This window comes from Rhipicephalus microplus, chromosome 1, assembly GCF_043290135.1.
Source record: "Rhipicephalus microplus isolate Deutch F79 chromosome 1, USDA_Rmic, whole genome shotgun sequence".
In the NCBI taxonomy this organism is placed as follows: Eukaryota; Metazoa; Arthropoda; class Arachnida; order Ixodida; family Ixodidae; genus Rhipicephalus; species Rhipicephalus microplus.
This window is the reverse complement of record NC_134700.1, coordinates 125,909,174-125,934,635: the sequence shown is the minus strand read 5'-3', so window position 1 is coordinate 125,934,635 and position 25,462 is coordinate 125,909,174. Positions and strand designations below refer to the sequence as shown.

The following is a 25,462-nucleotide window of genomic DNA, read 5'->3' as shown; positions in this document are numbered from 1 at the left end:
TCCCCTCAAACTACATAAACTGCGTCCAGTGTGAAATAACAAAACGTAACAAGACAAGTTTAACGCAATGTAGTTGTAAGAGCGTGCAAAATGCATAAATAAAAATGATTGTTGAAAGAAAGTTAAGAATGTGGCGGCATCAGGATGACAGACAGTTTGCAGACCTTTGAAGCAAAGCCACTAATAACGAGGAGCATGAATAACAGCTCGATGCTGTTTGGCGGAAGACTGTGTCATTCACGTAGACATCAAGTAAGTTTGAAGTTCTGACTGGTGTTATTGTGATACGCATAATCTCTGCGTATTTGTTTTGCTAAACTTCAGTAAGTGGTTTCAGTGCTCAGCACAAGGGCAACCTTTGCATGTACGGAGGGAATGCCAAAGCTCGTATGTGCTTAGGTACATCTTAAGTATATAAATCACTGGATGGCTCAAATCATTCCGGAGTGAAGAAAAAGCGGCTCGCCTCTCGATCATATACAGCTGAATCCTTCAATAATGTAATCAAGAAGAGAATTGCTGCAGCACAAATGAATCTGGCGTTTCCGGAAAACGTTCATAGCAATCAGTGCATTAGTACTTTCTCGACAACGAAGATATATTAGGAACAATCCAGCAAATATATAAGCTCCAGATAGTGATCCGCAACATTTTCGTTTTTTCAACCCATGAGCTAGTTCCGAACCGAGAAGTTCGAAAACTGATGCACCAATCATTCAATAGTTGTTATCCAATATAGGTCCTTAGACCCTTAGGTCTATTTTGGATAACGATAACGTTGGCAGAACGACTGTAAACGCCATTGGTCATACGGACTAGGAGGTCCAATCCCTAGCAACTTGTATATTATTATTTATTGTTTTATTCTCTCTCTCAGCAATTGTTGTAATAAACCAAATATAATAATTTCAGATCGTTAAACCCTATAACTCCGCATATTCTTCTGCGTCTACGAAGAGCGCGTTCTTGTCTCTACCGAAGGCTCGTAGTAACGAGACTATTGACTTTTCTCTACTTTTTTCCGACCCTAGTTAGGTTCGGGACGCATGTTCTCGGGTATGTTAGCTACGTGGAGCTTTTCTCTGACCGGGCTGGGCACAGATTGTTGTTCCCGTGGTGGCTGTGATAGGCTACCCCAAGTTTGTCCGGATTGCGCCTGCCCGTCGGGTCCTGGTTAACATTTCTATTTACAAAATTTGTTGTCCCTCTATTAGCTCAAATTTCTCGCAACACAAGCACGTAACGTAGACAATGCCATTTAAAATACCGACAATTGCTTGTTACAAATTGAAAGGTTAATAGAAAAGCTCTCACAGTTGGTAGTAACCACTTGTCCATCTCTTAGCTGTCTTTGTCACCATTACGCACTCGTATTTCAAGCAATCATGAATCACCGAGTTTCCCGATCAGTCATTTTGACAGGTTAATTCCTATTTGGTCTTAAAGCGTATTCTGCATGCCAAACTGTAGTAGAAGATCTGTGCTTGTGCTGCCCGCAAGGCCCAGTGCAATCTTGTGTTCTTATTAGGGTGTTCCGCTTGGTCTATTCAGCAGTGTACAAATTGTGGTAGGTGGCCTTAGGTGTGCGGCTAATCATGAAGAAATAAACCAGCCTCACGATGTTGGCGTCCTACATGCCCTGATGTGCGTTGGCGATTCTTCTGATGAGCCTCTTCATGTTCGTGGCCTTAATCGGCGGACTCGTGATTCTTGCTCTGTTGGCACCACTTGATTCGGAGTCTGAGCACCTTAAGCTGCTTTACCCTAGATATTTCTCCCGCTGCTTTGGTGCGTACGCAATTTTTTTTACTCTGCATATCGGCTAGAGCACTTGGGGGGGGGGGGGAGTCTTCAATTAAGCGTTAGGTGATATAGGAGAAGCTGAAAATTTTTGTAAGAGCAGACATGACCAGCTCCTACGAGGTACTGTTCCATCACCTAAACCACAGTTTGTAGCCACTGCTCCGTTTCTTCGTTGCTTCAATCGCATACCCAAATCGCAAAGTCGTTTGCGTATAAGGCGTAATGCACTTGATCTATGCAAATAAGGCGCTCGGGGAGGCTGATCATAACGAGATTTTAAAAAAAATTGGCAGATCCCACGTACAGTGGGAATCGATAATATGCGAAGCACGAATAGAAATGTAGATACGTCTTTTTTATCAGCACAACGTTATGAGGCGGAGGTAAATGGTGCCGTACATGACTTCCGTATAATGATTATCATGTTGGAATGTGTCGTTTACCTTCGTCATCTATTCACGTCACGTGATACCAAATTTATAGTATCTATGAAGCTAACGAAACGGCCGCGAGCAAGCTATGAGCGTGGCATGTTGTCATGTTCTTACATGACACGCGTGTTAGGATTATCATGTTTGCAGGAGACGCTGCCGGGCAACGCAACATTGCGGACGCGCTTCACGTCGGCTCTGCCTTTTAAGAATGTGTTCCGCAGTTTTATTAAGCGAAATACCTGGTAATCGACCACCACCGGATATAGTGGGTCCATCCGAACGATTTGACATCAAAAATTTAGGTGAGAGACTCTTTTTGAAGCTTTTTCCATGTGAAAAACCACCCGAGTTACAAGTGTGCCCAGCTAAGCCTACACTGACAAGGCCGACGCCGGCCTCGGGAAGGGTGATCAACGGTGCCGAGTTGTAAGCCAAGGGATCGGACGCACCTCCGAAATGGGCGTAGATGATGCAGAAGTGGGGGAAACTCCAAGTAATGATACCAGAGTGGACGATAGCGATCCAACGAGACGAGCTGCTGACGGCGACGCGGAAGGCTGGATCGAAGTCACGTATAAAAGGAAGGGCCGTGTGAGCTCTGGCGAAGAGACAGCACAGAACGGCACCCGCTCGAAAAGTCCGACGCGCAGAGGTGGGAAGAGCATCGTGAGCATAATTTTACAAGCAAGCAAGATGCCAAGGCTACCTGCAGATGACATCAAGATAATCGTCAGACCAAGAGACGGGCTGAGCATTCGACACACGTGCAGAGCTAGCCTTGACGAAGCGATACGGCAAAAGCAGGGGTGAGCAACGACGAAATCTTCACGATCTGCCCCGACCCTACACAAAATATCCTGGTGATCAGCACACCGTATAAGAAGACGACGATGAAATTCGTCAAAATCGAGGATTTAAAAATCAACGGAAGGAAGTACGAGACCAACGCGTACGTCTCGGCACCGGAACACATGGCCAAGGGGATAATCCGCAACATTCCCCTGAAGTACACACATTATCCGCTCAAGCATGCCCTGGTGAACGCGAGGAACACTTCTTTGGCGTACGCCAAGAGACTGGGGAGCACGACCACCGTGATACTACTGTACGAAGGCAACAGGGTCCCCATGTGGGCTTACTTCAACAGCATCATGATGACAGTTTCCCTCTACCGGAAGCAAAAAGACTTTTGTAAAGAGTGCGGGAGGCTCGGGCACAGGCCCGATGTGTGCCCAAGACCGACCGACAAGTTGTGCCCGGCGTGTGGTGCCAGAAATCCTACCAGAGACCATGAATGCACTCCCAAGTGCAAGCTCTGCGGGGACGCACACCCCACGGCAGACCGGACTTGCAGGGCTAAATTTAAGACGCCATACTTCGTAAAACAACGAAGGTGGGCTGCGAGGACAAACGAGGAAGAACTACAGTGGGAAGCCGACTCCCCAGACCAGGACACCTGGGGAAGCAGCAAAACACAACCAGTTCGTCAACCCACATCAAGGTCCAGATCCAGATCGAAGTCCAGGCTGGGAGCCTGGGGACTACGTCGCTCGGGGTCAATGTCCAGAAGCAGACCCAGGACCAGGAGCGGGCGGAGATCCACCTCGAGAGGAAGGACGCCCGAAGCGACAACGAAGCAGCAGGAGAACAGAAGACGCCAGACAAGGTGGGCTGGTCAGACGTAGTGGCCAATCGCGATTCGGCAAGGTCCAGCAATAATAGTAACGCTAGGAATAATTACAGACATAGAGAAACGCGTAGAGGAATACAGAACGGAAAACAAGCTACTCAGACAGGAGCTACAGAAAGCAAAAAAGCAAAACAGTGAATCAGCTAAAAAATTGATGAACTACAGCAAACAATTAATCAAATACTCATAAAAATGCAGATACAGACGTCGCCTCCGTCGACCGCCATCGCGGCCTTTTCCACGCCAGCGACCGAAACCACAGGGGAGAGAGAGAATGAGGAGGTAGAAATGGTAGCAGTGGAAACACAGCAACCAGGCGCCAGGCGAAAAATCCCGCTGATGAAGACCAAAAAGCAAAATGACTCAGAAAAAGAGGTCAAGAGGCCCCGTTCTAGCACGAAAAAAAAAACAGACGCCCTCGAGGACATAATAAACAAACTGTCGGACAAAATGGAGAAAATGTTCAAGATGCTGGTCATGCGACTTAGCGACAGTGAGGCGGAGACTAAGGCGCTGGCACTAAAATACGACAAGCGGCGCGAAGAGCTAGAAAAGAAAATTTGTTAGACATGGCGGGCACCAAAATGAGAAAACTCGTCATATGGCAGTGGAACTGTCGTGGCTTTTCTAATAAAAAAGCATCGGTAGCGCAGCTATTCAAAATCACCACAAAAATAAAAAAACTGACGTGATCATTTTGCAAGAGACCTTCAACCACGCCAAAATTGCCGGGTATGCCACCCACAAACAACGAACAGAAGGAAAGGGGAGAGACATAGTCGTGGCCACCTTAGTGAAGAAGGGCTAGTTGCTATCCCACACATTACGAAGCAAGTCACGGTATCAACCACATTCTTATAGAAGTCCTGCCACGCAGCAAAAAGGAGAGCAGCCCTTCTGTCCTAAACGTATACAGCAGCCCGTCTAAAAAGAGCCTAAAGCATAATTTCGAAGAACTAATTAACGAAACGATGAACATCGCAGGCGACAACCGACTTGTTATTGGATGAGATTTTAACGCTCCACACACGCAGTGGGGATATGGACACTCGTCAAAGAAAGGAAAAAAAAAAACCTTGCCGACCTCATCGAAAAAGCCGAACTAACCATTTTGAATGAGCCAGCCTCGCACATCAGAATCGGTGTAGGTCCGCACAGGGACGCCACGCCAGACCTAATCCTCTGCAAGAACGCCGGGCGAATCACGTGGGAAAACACCTTTGAAGACCTGGGAAGTGATCACAGGATCCTCAGCATCGCCCTAGGCAATCTTCCCACCAGGAATTGCAAACGGACAATCAAGCGCGTAGATTGGGACAAATTCCGCAAAAGCAGAAACGAGAAAGAACAGGGACCTTTCGAAAACATAGAATAATGGAGCAGGGAACTTCTACGAGACGTAGAAAAAGCCACAACTGAAATAGAGTGGGATGACTGGTTGGCTCGATGAGAACAGGAAGATGAGTGTGGCGGAACTCTCTCAAAGCGGATGGACAGCAGGCTTGCACACCTTGTCGAAGCCAAAACAATCTATTCAGAAACGGCTGCATAGGCAAAAACACAATCGAAATTTAAGGAGAAAACTCGCCGAGCTAAACAAACACATCGAAACACATTGTACCCAGCTATGCCATCAGGAATGGGACGAAGTGTGCGATGCCATGGACGGCAACATAAACACAGGCAAGACATGAAAAATCCTCAAGCACCTGCTGGACCCGTCCGCCACCAAAATGGCGGTGAAAATGGAAATGGCCAAGATAAAACACAGGTATAAAGGGAACATCCATCAGATGATAAAATCGTCAAGCTCTATCTCAGCAGACCCCCAGCAGTCAAACACCAGGAATACTCGGGTTCTCCCAACGAAGATCTTGACAGATACTTTTCACAGCAAGAAATCAGGGCAGTCCTGCAGACTATCAAGACCAAGTCAGCTCCAGGTCCCGACAAAGTGTCCAACAAGATGCTCTGGAACCTGCATGACCAGGGAACGAGCCGCTTGACAGACTTCAACAACGAGTGCTGGAGAAACGGGAAGATACCCAACAAATGGAAGAAATCCGACGTGATCCTCATTCCTAAGCCGGGTAAACCCCTAGAAATCCAGAACATGCGGCCCATCTCCCTGACTTCTTGCGTCGGTAAATTAATGGAGCATGCTTGCCTGAACAGGGTTAACGGCTACCTTGAGTCTAACAACGTATACCGCAGCAACATGATCGGCTTCAGAAGAGGGCTCTTTACACAAGATGCAATGTACAACTAAAGGAGCAAGTCATAGACCCCATTGGAGGAGGCATGAGGGCAATAATCGGGCTAGATCTAAGGAAGGCCTTCGACATGGTCGAGCACGCAGCCATTCTAAAACGAATTGCGCAACTCGGCCTAGGCGAGCGCACGTACAAGTACATCAGAAATTTTCTTACGGGAAGAACTGCCACGGTTAGACTGGACGGGGAGGAGATCATCCAAGTGGACATGGGCAGCGCTGGCACACTGCAAAGGTCCGTCGTGTCACCGATGCTGTTTAACCTTGTCATGATGGGATTATCTGAAAAATTAGAGCGAATCGAAGGCATCAATCAAACAATTTATGCAGACGACATTACGATTTGGACTACGCAAGACACCAGTGAAGGCGAGATGGAGAATAAACTTCAAGAGGCGGTGGATGCAGTCGAGAGTCATCTGGATGGCACCGAATTGGAATGCTCACCGGCCAAATCAGAACTGCTACTATACCACCCCAAAAGACTAGGCATACATTGCAGAAACGTAGCAGAATTACACAATAGAATCAGGATAACCACTAGAAATGGCACGGCGATACCTTTGGTTCAGAAGATGAGAGTCCTGGGTCTTTGGATTGAAGCCAGGGGAACCAATGGGGAAACTATAACGCGCCTGGAAAAGAAAGTCATGGCGGCCGTTAGGCTAATACAAAGAGTATCCAATAAACGAAGGGGCATTAAAGAAAGAAACGTTGTACTACTCGTCCAGGCCTTCGCGATCATGTCGCGTACGTTGCGTACGTTGCGGCGTTCGTCCACTGGAACAAAGCCGAGAAAGACAATGTCGACGCGCTGATTAGAAAGGCATAAAGAGCTGCGCTGGGTCTACCGCAATACACAAAGAATGAAAGGCTGCTACAACTCGGAGTACATAACACGCTGGACGAGATCGCTGAGGCACAAAGAATAGCGCAACTCGAACGATTGTCTGGAACCATGGCGCGTAGAGAAATGATGAAAAAGATCTCCATTAATTACCACGGAATGAAAGGTTCCAAGGCGCAGATTCACCCGGACGTCCAGTCCACGATAATTACGGAAAAAATCCCCAAAAATATGCACCCTGCACACAACGTTGAGAGACGAAAAAGCCGCACGAAAATGATCCTTAAAAACCACGGCACGCGGGAGGGTGTGCTTTTTGTAGACGCCGCCCGGTATTCCCAAAATAATATTATCAGTAATAGGGTTGTGCATGGCTCCTTCTTCGCAATGGTGGTCATAGACACAAAAGGGAAGACCTTGAACGCGGGCTTCGTAAGGACCAGATCGTCGGAGGCAGCGGAAGAAATGGCCATTGCACTGGCTGTAGTCAGTGGTCGAAAACACGACAGATTAATAATCAGTGACTCTAAGATGGCCATTAGGAATTTCACAAAGGGGTGGGTCTCCACCGAAGCACCCGAAATTCTGAACCGCAGAACAGAAGACTTCCGGAACGGCAAAATTGTACCCAAATACCTCAAATGGATCCCGGCGCACATGGGGGAATTAAACATCGAAGACACAACCATCCCTCTAAACCTCAACGATGAGGCCCACCAAACCGTGCGAGAACTAACCCACCACGACTCGGATAGCTACGGCCCGGCCCCCCGCACCCACCACAGAAGGGGGGACGACTGCGGTGGAGGCGATGGGGACGATGGAGGTGATGACAATAATGAATATGCGATACAAGACGACAGAGATAGACTGGCCACGTATCATGACCTATTGGCACATTATAAGCGACAACGAGAAGAATATCCGCCACCACACAAACAGCTAGACAGATCTCAAGAAACAGATTGACGAAGATTGCAAACCAGAACATTTTCAAATCCAGTACACCTGAACAGAGTAAATTCCAGACAATACCCGCAAACAAGCTGTACCCTCTGTAAGCACGAACACGCAGATATGGCACATATTCTATGGCAATGCACACAGGTCACAGTAATATACCGAGAGGACAATATAAAACTGGACCTTTTCGAGGAGCGTTGGCTAAGTGCGCTAACTAGCTCAGATCTGCACGACCAACTGTGGGCAATCCAGCGGGCCCGGACGGTGGTGGAAGGGCTACGCCTCACCACACAAAACGCCGGGGTGGCCTGAGCCCGGGCCGATAACACTGCAGGGTTTCCTTTTTAAATACAGTTTTTCCGTCCGTCCGTCATGTTTGCAACAGTCATAAATTTCGCCATCAATTGACGTCACGTAACACCAGATTTGGTATATGTGGAGCTAGCAAAACGGCCGTGAGCGCATCATATGAAAGCCCCATTTTACTCTAATGTAACGTGGACGCGCGCGCACGCTGGGCACAGCGACGCTAGGTTAACAAAACGCGAACACTCTTTCGTCTGACGCCAGGCACGACCAGCGTCCGTCGGCGCTGTTATCGTCGAATGCAAGACCACAGAAGAATCCTATTACATGACGCATTAAACTTACATCTGGGGCATCTACGCTCAGAGATATGTGGTTACGAGAAAGTTATATTGCTTTGCGGCATCGGTGGTAACATGCAAGCGCTCTATTGTACTCCGTTTGCAAGGACGGAGTGCCAGATTTCATTCACGCCTTATGGGCACGAGAGTTGCATAAATTCGGAGCTCCAGTTTAGAAGCAGAGAGTTCGCAGTCTCCTCTATTCTGCATTCCACAAAAGAGTACGTTCCGTTGCCAACTCTGCCCTACTCCCCCACCGAGGTAAAACATGCTGGGGAGAAAAACACATTCACTCTGCTCTTGCAGTACCCGCTCAAAGTCTGTGATTGCGTGTATTAAGGCTGCGTGAGCAGCGACGTTGAAAGCTTTCTTGAAGTTGAATCCTAGAAATGCCCTATATAATACCAATCGTCTTGTTGTTAAGTATGTGGCGCTTGGTTTGCAACATTGCGTCCTGCGTGGAGAGATGACCTCGAAACTCGAGCATGATGTCCGGGTACGCTTCGATGTTGTGGAAGTGTGCTTTGATACGACTCAGAATGGAGGTTTCCATCAACTTTCCAACGCAGACGTAAGAGATTTGGGGTGATGGTTGACAAGATTTGCGGGTATTCTAGGCTTTTGAATCAGCACCATTCCTGCTCTATTCCTTTGATTAGGCATGGACCATCGCATCCAGCATCCGTCGTTATACTTCGTCAGTTCAGAGATGGTCTTGTCCTTCAATTTAGTAAGAGTCTTATTGGTTACGCTGTCGGGTCCCACAGCTGATTCATTGTTGAAGTATTCCAGAGCAGCTTCAATTTCCAGCTCGTCAAAGCCCCTGTCCAGAGGGAGGTTGGGTTTTCTGCTGTTCTACGTGTTTGGACAGGAGTGCCTTCAGAGCGCGGTCTTTTTGATATATATATGGCAGTTTGGACTAATGTTGGAACAACAAAACAAGTATATGAGCCTAATTTGTTCCTGGTGTCATGGTCCAATATATAAATAAGAATATTGGATATATGATGTTTTAAACGGGTATTTCTTCTCTTACATGTTGACAAAGTGCTGAATGATGAATTGTCAGCTACGGCTGCATGGGTTGCTTTAACAGGCTCCTTGACCGACTAACGCAATCTTTTTATTCATCAGATGAGATCACCCGCAAAGATTTTATTTGGTTTTTTACTATTTATTTATCGAAAGTTTATTTAGGACCTTGTATACGTGGTTTTACAAGAAGCTTGGAAGAAAGATACAAGTTGGGGAATCATTACTAAGTATGACTCCTCGAATTTTTCAAAATGAGCATGTTTGATGTGAAGCACGATTACTGAAGTAATATTCTTCGTGTCAGTGGCAGCATTGACGAAAATTAAGATTACAGCTAGGAGCGTGGCGGTGCGAGCACCATAAAAATGTACTGCTTTCTTCATGTTTAATTAGTTGAGACGTGCGTTGGGCTGGATTGAGGACACAGCAGTGACGCAAAGCATGCAAAAGAAAAAAAATAATTCACAGAGTTAAAGCCTCTTCATTTTTCCACGCTTGTGAAGACTAGGCAGACCTCTTATTTAATTAGAAGCTGTATTTCACTAGTATAAACGAAAGACCGTCCGGCAGGGGCGTCACACACGCTCTCCATTGGCTGTGTTGTCAGTTACGTCGTTCGCACCATCCTATCCTTGCACACGCGCCATTGGCTGCGTTGTGAGTGACGTCAAACATCCCGTCGCAGTCATGGCCTTAAGCACGCGCGCATGCGTTTCTTCTGAAACCTTCTTCATGGGCATGCCATGGACAACTCTAGAAGAACACTGACAGTAGAAATGTGAGAAAGCCCACACTCGCCGGGCTAAGGGCGCAGTCCTGGCACAAAAACCAGCCCAACAGGCCGAGGGCCGGCAGCATTTATGTACCGGTATCCGGTAGCCTTCCAGGCCGCACTAAACCGCGAATGGGAATGCAAGTGCTGGTGGCGGGCGGATATTGCGAACCACGTCACCTAGTTAGCTCGCGATGTCGAACGCTTGAAGCAACGCAGTATTGCGGCCTCACTTCGATGATTTCGGCAGTAGGTTTGCCGCAGCGAACACCCACTTTCGGCGGTAGTTTTTCCCACGGCACATTGACTTCAGCGGCGACGTCTATGATCGCATGTGATTCGTACAACCAATGGGATTCACGCATTGCGAAACGCGTTTGTTCACTCATTACACTCCTCCATGATCATAATCATGCGCGGCACAAAGCATGGCGTGTGAAGTAAAAATTGGGGTAAATTGAAGCCAAACGTGTGTCTAACCTCACTAAGTGGCACAAACGTGTGTGAATGGTTTCAGTGCCCCGTTAGGATGAACTCCCTTCTAAACACCGGGGCTGCAGGTTTTAGCTTTCGTTTGGTACTCGTTTATACGCAGTGCCTCGGTGGTGATTTGTTCTTTAGGATAGTTCCGCAAGTAATGCATGAATACTCGGAATAGATCACTCTAACGTCTTGGTATTGTATCGATTCCATTGGATCGGTCACAATGCGTTCAGTGGAATCCACGACCAACCAGACGCACTTATAGGCAGGCGCAGTTATAAGCAGACACTTACAAGCTAGTTGTTTGGCCGGACGTGAAGCGTGTGTTAGATTTAATTTAATTAAGATAGCTTGGGCTATGGTTAGTGGTATTAGTAATATTGGTTACGTAAGTAGCCCAAGTGATGTCGCTGCAGATAGCAATACCTAGGTAGTTTACATTACGTTCTAGGAAGGTATTGCTGCCAATAAAGAAATATTTCAGAGCCGAGCAGTCACGGCGTCTCGATTTTATACAGATACTTCAAATAAATATACGCATGCTGAGAAATAGATTACGTTTCTTGCTTTGGTATGGCTGGGAGCATTTTTTTAGATGACATAATATTTGTTGTATCAAACTGCAGCGCCGCCGGAGCCACCCGTAATACGGGACGGTGAGGGCAATGAACTTCGAGGAACGATTGGCCCCTTCAACGAAGGAAGCACGCTGGCATTGGTTTGCGTCGTGTATGGAGGTGAGTTCAATGCTTTCTTCATGCATTTATCTAAGAAACCGTGTTACAGTTGACAAATGAACAGTGCTTTCGAAGAAGGAAAATAAAAACTTAAAGCAAACAACTTGCCATGTATGTGGTGGATGGTAGAATAGGCTTTATTGTCAATTAAAAATGCTGAATGGTGTTCAGTTTACAGACAAAAATAATTCAATGAATGATCGAACAGAAAACAATAACGAAAAGTATTATGTGAGATAATTGGAGTAGGGAGAAACTACACGTATCCACCAGCTTTCCGCGAAACGCATTTAATAATATATATATATATATATATATATATATATATATATATATATATATATATATATATATATATATATATATTGGCACAGCGTCGGTACTACTCAGACTACTCACAGTAAAATGGTTCGAGGTTCTACAAGAAAATGTGTTGCGATGCAAATATCTGACGCACGCTCACACCTTAAAAAGTACCAGGACATAACCGAACAAGTTGTTGTGGACTTCGTCTTGACAGCCGCTATCGAATTCACAAATAAAGATCATTTTTCGAACTTGAAAACAAGCCTATCCTTTCGAATGAGTGACCAAAGCAATAAATGAATTTTTTATGGTGAGTTTTGTTTAGTACAGTTGTGCAGCCATGATTTCTTCTTGCTCGAAGTTTCAAGTAAAAGGCTACCTTTAGTGTATAAGGAGGTGATCTTTCATGTCTCGTATTGTTATGTTTCTCATTCTTAACCTCGTAGTGGGTGTTCAGAGTACCTGCGCATTATGACCTCGAGATGGGAGCGTCAGCGCAACGTGAAACTCAGGCAGCAGCTTGACAAGACTTATGTTTTAGGGTAACGTGTACGGAAGTGATTTCAATTTCAGTACTCGTGAACATTTTGCCATAATAGCTATTGAATAACTTGGGTAGTAACTAATAAAAAATTGAGGCATGTTGTGAATATCAACCTTAGACAGAAATGCCGTACATGACTAACAACTCTCTTGCTTTCAGGCAAGCCTAAGCCAACGTTGGTGTGGAGCGGCATGCCCGACGGCATGATGGCCGAAGTGCGTCCTTCTTCGGAAGCTCAGCTCACCACCTCCACTCTGCTCATCCACTCCCTCAGAAGGGAGGACCTGCGTTCGACACTCTATTGTACAGCGTCCAACAACATATCTTCGCCAGCGGACACGTCCGTCACGCTGGATCTCAACCGTGAGTAACTTCGGTTTATCTCGTCCAAAAATAAAGCGGATACGCACGTTGTAAGACACAAATCAAGCGCATTGTCCAAATACGTGTGCACGAAGTGACGCGTATTCGCGAGGGCTCATTTTCCGAAAAAAAAAGCAACAGAAACAAATTGTAGGTTACGCACGGCACATTTTCAACATGAATACACAAAGTCGCTCATCTTTTCAGCCCTTCGGTAGATGGAACTGCCCATTCGGAAAAAGTATGCGAATGCTTCTAGTGTCATCGCGATGGACGATGGACGTTTTAACGATGTGTTCGTTAGTCTGGAGCCACGAGTCACAGCTATGTTAACGACAGTGTTGTCATCAGTCTGTTGTCCTCCACAATGTTGTCAGCTTAACTTTAGGAGCAAGTTCATTTGACCTCTAGGGGAGTCCCTTCTCATCTAGGTCAATTTCCCTGTTGCTGCAATCGATTCGCGCAACTGACCACCACCGCGACGTAAGCTTTCACTCCCACAACACACCATGTGCATCATCGTTCCTGTACGTAACTAGGTCGGCGCTGCGCCCCCTGTCATTTTGAGGTGCACTACTCGGCCGGCATCAGTATTCCACGCACAACTTGGCTCCGTCACACTGGGTGTGCGAACTACCTTGGCTGCGGGAACGGCTGCGTTGTTTCAGGCGGGCAAGGGAAGCAAGTACATCACAAAATATCTGAGTGGAGGTCATCATGAGGATGCCGTGGGGGGAGTTGTCCCTCACCCTCAACACAAAAACAAAAAGACCTCGTTGGCTAAGCGGCAATTAGAATACAAGCAAACCGATAGTAGAAAGCGACAGTAGTGAAAGAAGTGTAAAAAAAAAAGCTCATGGAGGTGAGTGACGTGTGTCGTACAGGGAGCATTCTCTTCTTTCGCAGTCTTCCGCTTGTCTTCGAAATTGGTGGTCCCCCAAGAATAATTTCAGAATTCGACCAATAAATGGAGTTCCTGCATATTTTTGAGGAGTCGCCTTGAATACTACGGAGGGAAAAAGTAAAATGATTCTATTTTTAATAAGATTTGGGCACTCACTGCTTCTGTGTGAACTAGCAAGTCCGCTGTAGATTGCTTGGGTGGAACGGTGATGAATGATGCACTGCCTTGACTTAGCTGCCTTTTTCTTTCAATGACAAAATTTCTACAAATAATTTGCCTTTGGACGGTTTTTCGAAAAAATTTTAGAAGCAAGCTCTCGTGATCGCTTCCATGCAGTTAGCTAGAGAGCTAGGTGCGTCGGACTCGATGCGCACTGGGAAAAGCATGCAGCGTGAACACGACGGGGACACCTGAGGAGAAGGTAAAATTGTTATAGTGAAGCAAAAACAATAAAGGCCTCGCGAACCCACGGACGTGTTCACCAAAAAGATAGGTGATGACTCGATATTTGGACCTCCTGTCTGTTTACTACATGTGGTCTTCAACACATGGGCCGCGTTCGACCTGCGGACGTTTTGCAAGTGGTCCATTGTTTTCCACGGAGTGAAATGTTTATGACTTAGCTAAACGTTGCAGTAATACTGCGACTATTAACACTTTCACCGGGTAAGGCACAGAGATGGGTCTGTTCTCCAGCCTTTCTTTATTTTCATCTGTCGCCATGAGTTGAACCGTAAACGTGGAACAAAATCTGTAACATATCGTTATGGCCCAGATTGAACTCATTCTAGACATCTCTATCTGTATGGTCTTCGACGCCTGACGCTGAATGGCCTACAGAAATTATTCATATATTATACATCAGATATTCGTTCCTTAAAACTGCAGCTTTATGTCCTCTCCTTCCACTTTTTTCAAACTTCGCTATCCTGGAATCTGCTGGACAAAATTATGCAACTGTGACTCGCTAGTTGAGGTGAGTTTGAGACCCCTTTGGCATGCCACCACAAGACCACCATTCTTTACATAGGAACGACAGGATTTATCTGCACTCCTGCATTGGTGTACAATATCGCTAGTGCTGATGCTACGTTACGCAATGAATGTAATGAAGTCGGCTATGCAGAGCACTTATTTTTGTTTATCACAAGCCTTCATTCTAAGAAGAAGAAGCTTGCGGACAGCACGAGAGGAATACATTTAGCCCACAATTGCGTCAACGAAAGAATATCTCAAGAAGTATTGTTTACTTTACTGAGAATAGCGCAACAAGAGAGAAAGGATAGAAGAAACACAGATGAACGCTGAACTTGCCACAGAAACTTACTTCCAAAACGAAGCAAAGTGTAAAGAAAAACGCCACATGAACAAAACATTGCACATTATTACTTGCAAAAAACCAAAACTTTAATCAGCCTACGTCACTTTCGGTGGTCATGGGTGCGAGACAAACAGTGCACTTGTTTTTCCGACAAGGCTATGGGCGGGATGCTGACGCAGATTGTCTCCCAATTTCTGCTTCCTCAATTTTCTCACGCGTTATTCGGGAACCGCATCACCCCGCCACTCGGAACCTTTCAAATAGGGGTTTGCATTAAAGAGTGCCAGACGTGCTTCAATAAATGGATAAGTGCCCGCTGTCTATTTACCAGCCTTTATTAGTTTTTTCATACTCTACTTCGTTTCGAAAATAAACTTCAATTGACAGTCGAGTGCTTCTCCATGTTTCTTCCTATCCCTTGTTCCTCGTTGCGCCGTTTTCAGTTTGCTGACGACCAACTCGCCCAAATATTTGCTCACTAAAGTATTGCTCATTGTGAACGACAAAACCTCATGAATTCTGCTCACTGTACGCCAAGCGATCCGATTACAGGGTTCAATAAGTTTGAGAGCTGGGTTAGTTGGTGACTTATCATTATGTCATTTGGTGGAGTAGCGCACTTCTGACATGGACAAAGAAAACATGATGGACGTGACACTCGCTACACTTGTAACAAAATTTCTGCGCTACTTCATCATATGGTTTAAGAATGAAAGGATACCTAAACTGCCTCAAGCACTCTGCATTGAAAAATAACAGAGAGGATTTTATTCACGTTTTGACGACTCATGATACAAGCTTTATCGTATGTTCTTTTCGACGCTTCTCTTGTTATGTACAAAGTACGTGGGTAGTATAAGCATCAAGCACTCAGGCTACCAGAATTTCGCATGTTTCGTGCACACGATGTATTCATTTGCAAAGTGTAACCAGCAGTAAACGAAGTAAAATCTGTTGATCACGCTTGCCAAGTGAAGCTAGGCAAAACGGGCACACTACAAGCTGACAAATTGTGGTCAGGAAAACTTCGCGAACGATGTCTTTGGTAAATGGACCGATCAAGAGCTAATGTCATTTTGTGAACGAGAATTCTGAGGCAACGTTGTTAGTGCGTTTTAAGGAAGCAAGCAGACAAAAAGAGAAGGCAGGGAGGTTAACCAGAAGGACGTCCGGTCGGCTACCCTACTCTGGGGAAAGGAGACAAGATGAGAAAGAGGGAGGAGGGAATGACTGACAGTGCGGCATGCGATATTTGCGGCACCGATGGAACTATCGATCACCTGCTGTGCCGCATTCCTCAATTCGCCTCAGAAAGACAAGTACTTGCGAAAGCGATGTGAATGGATGATCGACCACTTTCTGTGAAGGTGCTATTACAGCACAGTTCACATCTGTTGAAATCCCACAAGGCAGTTAAAACCCTCGTGCTTTTTTTGAGGTTGACGGGTTTATGTGACCGCCTCTCCCTTGTGGTGAAGTATGCGCGCTGCGGTGACTGCACTGTGTATCTATCTCCCTTTTTCTTTTCGCTATAGATTTCTAAAACATCGTATTGTCTAACTCATCTTCCCAGCCTAATTTTACTTCAATAGTAATTTTCCCGAAGCGGGTGCTGGGATTTTCGACAATGGTTGCTTGTTCCTGGAGAAATTTTTTGGTGACTGCATACAACTTTCTGCTCCATAATTACACTTCCGGGCAAGAAATGATTCAGAGTAAACCTGGGCCTTTAGTTTAGCGTTCTTCCTTTAAACGCGTACATTTCTAATTTAAAATGTCCAAAAATAAATCAGTGTTATTATAATTTCATCTTACAGCCTCTATCAGGTTATGCGAAGAAGTTTCGCTTTCAAGTGGTGGGGAAGCGTTACACAAAAAAACTAATAAAAAATTACACCGCTTCAGCTTAACTCATACGAAATGAGTATTTCGCACATTTCTGCTAGTGTTTGTATTTTTTTAATACAGAATAGCAAGATGTTTACACGGTAAAGCTAAGACAATCGCGCCTCTTACAGGAGTGCATAACGTGGCACCCTCTACGCTCAGTGTAACTTTAACGCTCATCTGTTACTAAACACTTAGACTAACGAATAATTCAGGGCTCCAAACTTCTCATTGTGATATTTTTTCTGTGTTTCACTGAAAGTAGCGTTATTGATTGGTTAACGTCTCTCTTTTTCTCGAAGTGCTGAGCGCCGCGTGCACAGTTTGTTCGAACGCAATCGTGTAATTAATAAAATGGCTGTGGAACGAAGAGGATGAACTAACAACCCATTTTGAGAATATGATTCATGGCACAGCGGGTTATATATGCAGCAAGACCCTACAAATAATTAACCTCTGCAACAGTATTACTTCTTTTTCTTGAATAATTTCTGTTACAGAAGGACTCGGTGACGCTCTCTGTAGCAACCGAGCCTTTTAGTAGATTGCACGCAAGCTAGTGCTAGAAAAAGTTGTGCTTATTCTTTACATTAAACAAGGGAGTAAAAAGCTTGACAATCTACAAAGTCATCTGCTGTGTACAGTTGGCGCCACTAGGAACGTCCTCACATTGTGTGCTGCCCTCGAAATGAGGTCATGATTGTCGGGAACAGATAGTGGAAACGCCGTGTTTCGAGCTGATCGACTTGTGGCGTGTCAGGTCAAGCGGAGTTTTGTTGTCTTGTCAAAAGCAGTCATTTCTTTCCGTCAATAGTGACTCTGCAGGATATCGCAGTTGTATTCCATCTGCTTATGAAGTCTGTCCTGGCAAGAGCTCATTTTATGACGTAGTAAATGCGGCATACCCAGTACAGAAAAGTCTGAACTCTTATCATATTTATCGACAATCTTCGTTCAATAGGACCTTTAGTAGTTGGTTCCATCACTAACGTCATTTGTTTCAGCGCACGTGCGCATGAGGTTCAAATAATAGAAATAGAAGGAAATTAAAAAAACTGTATCTTTTTGTCCTGCAAGACGCCTTTAGGGCGTAGCAGGCGTCTCCTACGTAGGGGCAGGCATAGAACTATTCAGCTTTACATGTGATTTTTCAAACACAGCAAGCCTTTCATGATAGGTCGAAAGTTTTCAGTTTCGTGGTGCCTGCGCTTGCAAATCACCAGATTTAATGAAAACAATGAGAGCACTTGAACGAACATAACCGATATTGTACAGTATGGTCCACTGTTACAGGGAACGTGCGAGTGCGTGGGTGATGGTCCGGGGAGCGCTAACAGCTGATGAGATTTCAAAATGCGGCGAATGCGCATTGGTTCATTGATGTTGTGCGTGCCCCGTGTCATCTGCTACGTCCCTGCCGATGCACTTGGCTTGCGCTAGCAAGTCATGATCCTTCGTGCTTTTTCGTTTTCGTGCTCTATAATAAGTGAAAATAATTGTTTTGAATTAGTGACATAATTAGTGACAAGAGCCGCGCATTCAAAGAAAAAAAAACGTCCTCAAGGTGACAAGGCACGGTAGTTTCTTTGCCTCCCCTCCATGCTTAGTTTCCAGTGCTTTCGTCGGGACGGGAGAAGAGATAATGCAATTGTAGGATGTGACAAGCCTTTGTAACTCTACTAGCACTGGACGGATTCTAAAATTTTTGTGGCGTGGAATTCGTGAGGTAATAAGCTCGTCTAATGAATTCATTTCACAGTTACTTGAAAAACTGTTTTAGGGCCACTTTAACGCGTTTTGTTCGTCAGGTGTCTCGACGAAAACGAGCCTATTCGGCGATCAATTGCGCTTGCTGTTACAATCAACTGCGTGCACGCCCGCGCGCGCGCGCGCGTGTGTGTGTGTGTGTGTGTGTGTGTGTGTGTGTGTGCGCGTGTGTGTGTGTGTGTGCGTGTGTGTGTGTGTAAGTGTGTGTAGGTATGTATGTGTGTGTGTGTGTGTGTGCGTGCGTGTGCGTGTGTGTAAATGTGTGTGTGTGTGTGTGTGTGTAAATGTGTGTGTGTGTAAATGTGTGTGCGTGTGTGTGTGTGTGTGTGTGTGCAACGAAACATATTATTAATTATGCGCTTAGCCATTCGAGGGCACACTAGGGGCCAGATTTCGCAATCACAATCAACTCTTAAAGGCGAAGCCTAATGGCCCCCATTTTTTTTGTTTCGCATGTTATTTCAAAATTTCTCAATGTGCAGTGCGCCCCACATTAGTGAAGATAAGGCGCACCGAGATACCCATCTCGGCTGGCGTACCTGCTGAGATCGGCTGCGAAGTGTGGGGATCCAGGCCATCACCCGTGGTCACGTGGTGGAAAGGACTGCGCGAGCTCAATCACACGTTCGTCTACTTGTCCACGGACGGCAATATGACCACGAGTGTGGTGTCGTTTACGCCTTCGAGGGACGACCACGGTTCCAGTCTCGCTTGCCGCGCCAAGAACCCGACAATGGCCGAAAGCGTCGAGGAGGACACCTGGACCATGAATATCCAGTGTGAGTGAACTGGCCGTACGTCAACCCGAAAGTTGTAAAATAGGAAAGACAAGCAACATATCACATGTTGCGCACGGTTGAACATTATTAGATAGCAACCACTGAGCGGCTCAGCAGGCAAGCGTGTCCAGCGAACGAGTGGTGACGCTATCTTTGCATGCGCGGCCCGCTCACGCAACTAGCGTTTTTTTTTTCTAAGCGCGCCACTTTGCCTCTCATTTCGTCGCCTCAGCGAAGCATGTGCAGCAAACGAGTGGTGCGAGCGTTTTCCAAACATAAACTCTACTCGATTGACAATAATTCACCCAAATACACCCATATCGACAAGGCATACGAGACACCATCACCCGGAACCCTAACACCTTATTTTGCACGGACAGATTCATTTAAATTTTCTTTTTTTCTACGAACAGTGGAAGAATGGAACCTTCTAAAAGACTCTGTTTAAAGATTCACTTTGGTTGATTTACTGTGTGTAAACAGTGTGTTGGGTGTGTAAACCTGTACTTGTATGTTGAATTCTTTCCTTTTTCCTTTTCTACGTGACTTGAGTGCCTAACATGTACTTGCTATTTGTACCGTGCCCACCTGCTTGGACCTGTGAAGGTCTGCAGTATGCAATAAATAAATAAATAAATAAATAAATAAATAAATAATTCTACTTCAGTCTTGTTCAACAGGTGAGGCAGCAATGCACACCGCTATAATGTTGCTCCCCCAAAACGAGAGTGCCATCACTCAGCCTTATAACTGTTTCTTTCGTGTAGCGCTCCTCTCCTGCGCTAGGTGCGCTGACCCGCTGAGTCACTCAGCTATTAAAAACTTGTGTTGTGACCGTGAAAGGACAAGAGCACGTAGCTTGAGGCAGTTCATGATGTCCTAAGTTCAAGAAACTTCTACTATGCAAATTGCAGGTCACAGAGCTGACTAAATGCCTACGTGACGTCATAAAATCTCCCAGCATTGTAGAAAGAATTAAGCTTTATTATTACAAGATACTCTGCGCGGCTCAACTTTCGGTAGGTATTCTGTTGTCAAGGCTTACTATTTGTAAATTTCTGTTATTCTGATGACTGTAGTCAGGTGTTACCACGAAAACGATAATTGGCATTGAGGAAATGAATAATAAATGCGCATTGTTGTTATTATTGATAAGTATTTGTCAAAGTATTGTGCTGACTAAATGTAATCGTGCCGACTGCTTTGTTTATAAATTCTATATTATCTTAAAAATGACTTTTTGGAAAGTTGCATGGAGGCTCCGAGACTGTTCCGACAATTCCAAGGAGCAGATAGAAAATCAGTAACTCTAAATAGATTTTTCTTCTCAGTATTTCAAGTCCCCATTTACTGTGAGCAGCAACGAGGTTGGAAAACTGTAGTAAACATAAAAATTCACTCGGCGTTTGAAGCATCTTGTTTTGTTTCGTTTTTTCACACAGTGACAAGAAGAGTGCAAACAAATACTATTTAGAATGCCTCTACAAATAAGCAGACGCATCAGAAAATCAACACTCTGGGAATAATCCAACAACAACTGTTTGTGACGCGTATGCCATACGATGTTATGCATAATACCTAATACCTAATATTACGATGTTATACCTAATATTACCCGTAGCAGCGCACGACTTAACAGAGCGTGGAGCAGCGTGAAAAGAATAGAACATGAATGACTTTCGTTTTACCATAGATAGGCGACGCCGTCATATTTTCGACATAGTGAAGTTTAAAATAGGATGAAGGATCAGCCAAGAGAGACACGTGATATTCAGGATGCCCTCTATATTGCGCGTCAGTTTTTCCTGTCTGGTAATCGCTAACATTAGAAATATAGTGTTACGTAGCATAAGCAGAGCCCTATCCATTAGCGTAGTCGTAATAATGTGTCACGTTTCTTCTCAACCGCTGTTGCAGACAAACCGAAGATCTCGCTGCAGCTGGGCACCAAGCTGAACCTTGAGAACATCCAGGAGAACAATGATGTGTATCTCGAGTGCCGCGCGGATGCCAACCCTCCGGTTGACGAAGTTTCCTGGCAGTTCAACGGCAATGAGCTGCAGGCCTCTGAGAACGTGCTCGTCTCCAAGAACTTCCTCGTCATCCAAAGAGTGCAGACGCACCACTCGGGCTTGTATTCCTGCAGCGCCGAGAATTCCGAAGGGCGGACACAGGGCGAGACGCTTGAGCTGCGCGTTCAACGTGAGTGTCTAACCTATCAAAGAGATTTTCCTTCAATGTAGCTCTCGTGCAGCAGACAGCAAGGATGAAAATGAATGCTTTTATTTACGAAGTTCAGGACTACATACAGCTTTCATCCACCTCAATGATGCTGTAGTTGTGACGCTCGACAAAAGACCTGAAGATTGTGGGATCAACACGGCAGTGGGGGTTCTACTTCAATGGCGGAGAAATGCTAGCACAGTGTGTTGAATTCATGAAAGGGGTACTGACAAAAACTATTGCGGCCGAAGTATCCGGCGGGGTAGATTCCCGTGATCATTTGTCTATCATCTGCAAAATATCAACTGCGAACCTGGAAGGTATTTATAATTTATTTTAAAGTTTACGTGAGTGCTTTACTCTATCATGTCATTAACACCCTCGAAGGGGATCCTTCGGAGAACCCCAACTTCCCTCATGTCACCACGCTGCAGCCAATAAAACAAGTTATGATGGCGTCATAGCTGTCATTGATTTTTTGCCAGGTTTGTTCATGCAGTCAATATTTGTCGGCGGCTGGCCGCGAGTGCGTGGCCGGGGCACACGCTTTGAAAGTTTAGTGTGTGGCGACACTGCAGTCCCGTTTATTATTCGAAAGTGATTCTTAACGCGGACCGTGTGGCCGTGTAACAGCTCTGTGTGCTGACGTGGTCGAGAGCTGCACACGCTAGGTGGCGATAGTTGCACCCGGCGACTTCTCGTTCTTGGAGTTCTCTCAAACCAAAACTGAAACTGGTTGATAATGAGGGGCCTGTGATTATTTATCTGTCGCGTGCGGCAGCAAACAGTGTGTCATGTTAGGACCAACAACACATTGCAGAAGAAAAATGCGAGGCCACAGTTCTTGGCTCAATACTTCTTTAAAAGCACGCGACTATTACCGTAGGGGCTTCAAATGAAATAGTTTTGCGCCTATCAACAATTAAAAAATAGCAATTGAAAGTGTTAGGATCTGTCCGGAATTCGTGACTGTAGTGTCAGTGATGGCCACAAATTAAATCATCTCTAACGTGTACATGTAGGACGAATAATCTCATCACGCACACCAGGTCTATACCGGAAACAATTAAAATACCGCAAGTAGGCTACACCTAAATTTTCTCATTATATATTATTTAGTAAATATGTAATATTTACCCGGACCTAAATAGAACGCTCTAATACTGCGTTGCATGCCATTGACTGCATTAAAATTCTGCCCGTTGGGACCAAGAAGCGATTGAATAACTAACCCTTTGATGGACCAAGGGCGAAACAACCTTTCATAAACGGAGCACTATTGCCCCTTTTTGGCCTTCTGTACAACAGCGTTACTGAAAAAAGTGACAAAGAGAAAAAGTGACCATAACATTTATTATCTGCTACCGAAAAGCCCTCGCTGAATCCTCACGTGGACGTGCTTTGCAGTGAAGGCGAAGCAAAGGCAAGTTTTGAACTAGCCTTTTGTAGAAACAGATAGAAAATTCGCTCTAGCTACCACAAAACAAAAAGTATCTCAAAAGAAAAAGAACGTGTCATTTACCTTTGTGGTCTATTCACGTCACCTGATACAAAATTTGGTATATGTGGAGCTAGCGAAATGGCTGCGAGCGTGCTATGAGTGTAGCATGTAGTCATGTTTTAGATGACATGAATGTTATGATTATCATATTTGGCCGTGTTATTTACTTTTGTCATCCATTCACGTCCGTAATATCAAGTCTGGTAAATCTGAAGAAAAAAAACGACCGCGAGCACATCACGAGCGTGGCGTGTAGTCATGACTTGTCATAAGACTAAAATCATCACATGTCGAAGAAATTGTCGAAGCCACCAGTGCTTTCGCCCTCGCCGATTCTGCGGAACCTGCTCAGAGGAACCAAGCCCCGCCCATAGCTTTCGACGTCAATCCCAGACTTCCGAACGATAAGCAAGAAAATCTCAACGCCCTGCTCCTGCAATACGAAGATTGCTTTTCGTCGTCATCGAAAATTCGGCAGACCCCAATCACGAAACATCGCATCATAACCGAAGAAAATGCCAGACCACTCCGTCAGAGTTCGTACAGGGTTTCGACGCGAGAACGTGAGGCCATCAAGAGACAAGTTGATGAAATGCTGCGGGATGACATTATCCAGCCGTCCAAGAGCCCATGGGCATCCCCCGTGGTGTTAGTGAAAAAAAAGGATGGGACCCTACGTTTCTGCGTCGATTATCGCCGCCTGAACAAAATCACAAGAAAAGACGTGTATCCTCCCCACGAATAGACGACGCACTTGATCGGCTCCATAACGCCAAGTACTTTTCGTCAATGGACCTCAAGACTGGCTATTGGCAAATCGAAGTCGACGAAAGAGACCGAGAGAAGACGGCGTTTATAACACCGGACGGCCTCTTCGAGTTTAAGGTGATGCCCTTCGGCCTTTGCTCAGCGCCTGCAACTTTTCAACGCGTTATGGATACAGTACTGGCAGGATTGAAGTGGCAGACTTGCCTTGTGTACTTGGACAACGTCGTCGTGTTTTCCTCGAGTTTCGACGAGCATCTTCGGCGCCTTGAAGCTGTACTTCAAGCCATCAAGACTTCCGGACTCACACTGAAGCCAGAAAAGTGCAGATTTGCGTATGAAGAGCTCTTGTTTCTGGGGCACGTTATCAGCAAGTCTGGAGTTCGTCCTGATCCACGGAAAACAGCCGCCATCGCCGAATTCCCGCCGCCCACTGACAAGAAAGCCGTGCGCCGATTTCTGGGCCTGTGCGCCTATTATAGGCGGTTCGTGAAAAACTTCGGCCGCATCGCCGATCCTCTCACTAACCTTACCAAGGCCGACGTGGAGTTCAAGTGGGAAACGCCACAGGAACACGCTTTCCACGAGCTTGAACATCGCCTCCAGACGCCTCCGTTACTTGCCCATTTCGACGAATTCGCCGAGACAGAAATACATACTGACGCAAGCAGCGTAGGTCTTGGCGCCGTTCTTGTGCAGAGGGCTGACGCACTTGAAAGGGTTATTAGTTACGCCAGCCGATCGCTATCCAAAGCAGAAGCAAATTATTCCACAACAGAAAAGGAGTGCCTCGCCATCATCTGGGCTACGTCAAAATTTCACCCATACCTCTACGGCAGGCCCTTCAAAGTTGTGAGCGACCACCACGCCTTGTGTTGGCTAGCCACTTTGAATGACCCTTCAGGTCGCCTCGCACGATGGAGCCTGAGACTTCAAGAATATGACATTACTGTCATTTACAAGTCTGGCAAAAAACACTCCGACGCCGACTGCCTCTCTCGTGCGCCTGTCGACCAACCGCTACCCGACGACCTGGATGACGACTACTTCTTGGGAACGATAACTACCGACGACTTCGCTGAACGACAGCGGGCCGACCCGGAACTTAAGGCCCTAATAGAATACCTCGAAGGCAGGACCGCCGAAGTCCCGAAGGTATTCAAGCGCGCACTTGCGTCGTTTTTTCTACGAAACGGTCTTCTACAAAAGAAACACTTTTCACCGCTTCGGGCTAAGTATCTCCTTGTGGTGCCTTCAGCTCTGCGACCAGAACTCCTGCAGGCCCTGCACGACGATCCGACGGCAGGGCACCTCGGTGTTTCTCGCACGCTCGCGAGGATACAAGAAAGGTACTACTGGCCGCGTCTTACCACCGACGTCACTCGTTATGTGAGGACATGCCGGTACTGTCAGCGACGC

General features: G+C 45.9%; 1 protein-coding gene across 1 annotated transcript in view; it reads left to right on the top strand.

Annotated features, from left to right (window-relative positions):
* The window catches only part of LOC119186748 (neural cell adhesion molecule 2), a 299,145-nt gene that overhangs the window by 231,143 nt on the left and 42,540 nt on the right, over nt 1–25,462 (top strand). The window contains exons 4-7 of the mRNA XM_075887326.1: nt 11,573–11,683; nt 12,693–12,896; nt 19,258–19,554; nt 21,472–21,756. Of these exons, the coding sequence (XP_075743441.1) occupies nt 11,573–11,683; nt 12,693–12,896; nt 19,258–19,554; nt 21,472–21,756 (897 nt within the window). The remainder of the gene's footprint in view (nt 1–11,572; nt 11,684–12,692; nt 12,897–19,257; nt 19,555–21,471; nt 21,757–25,462) is intronic.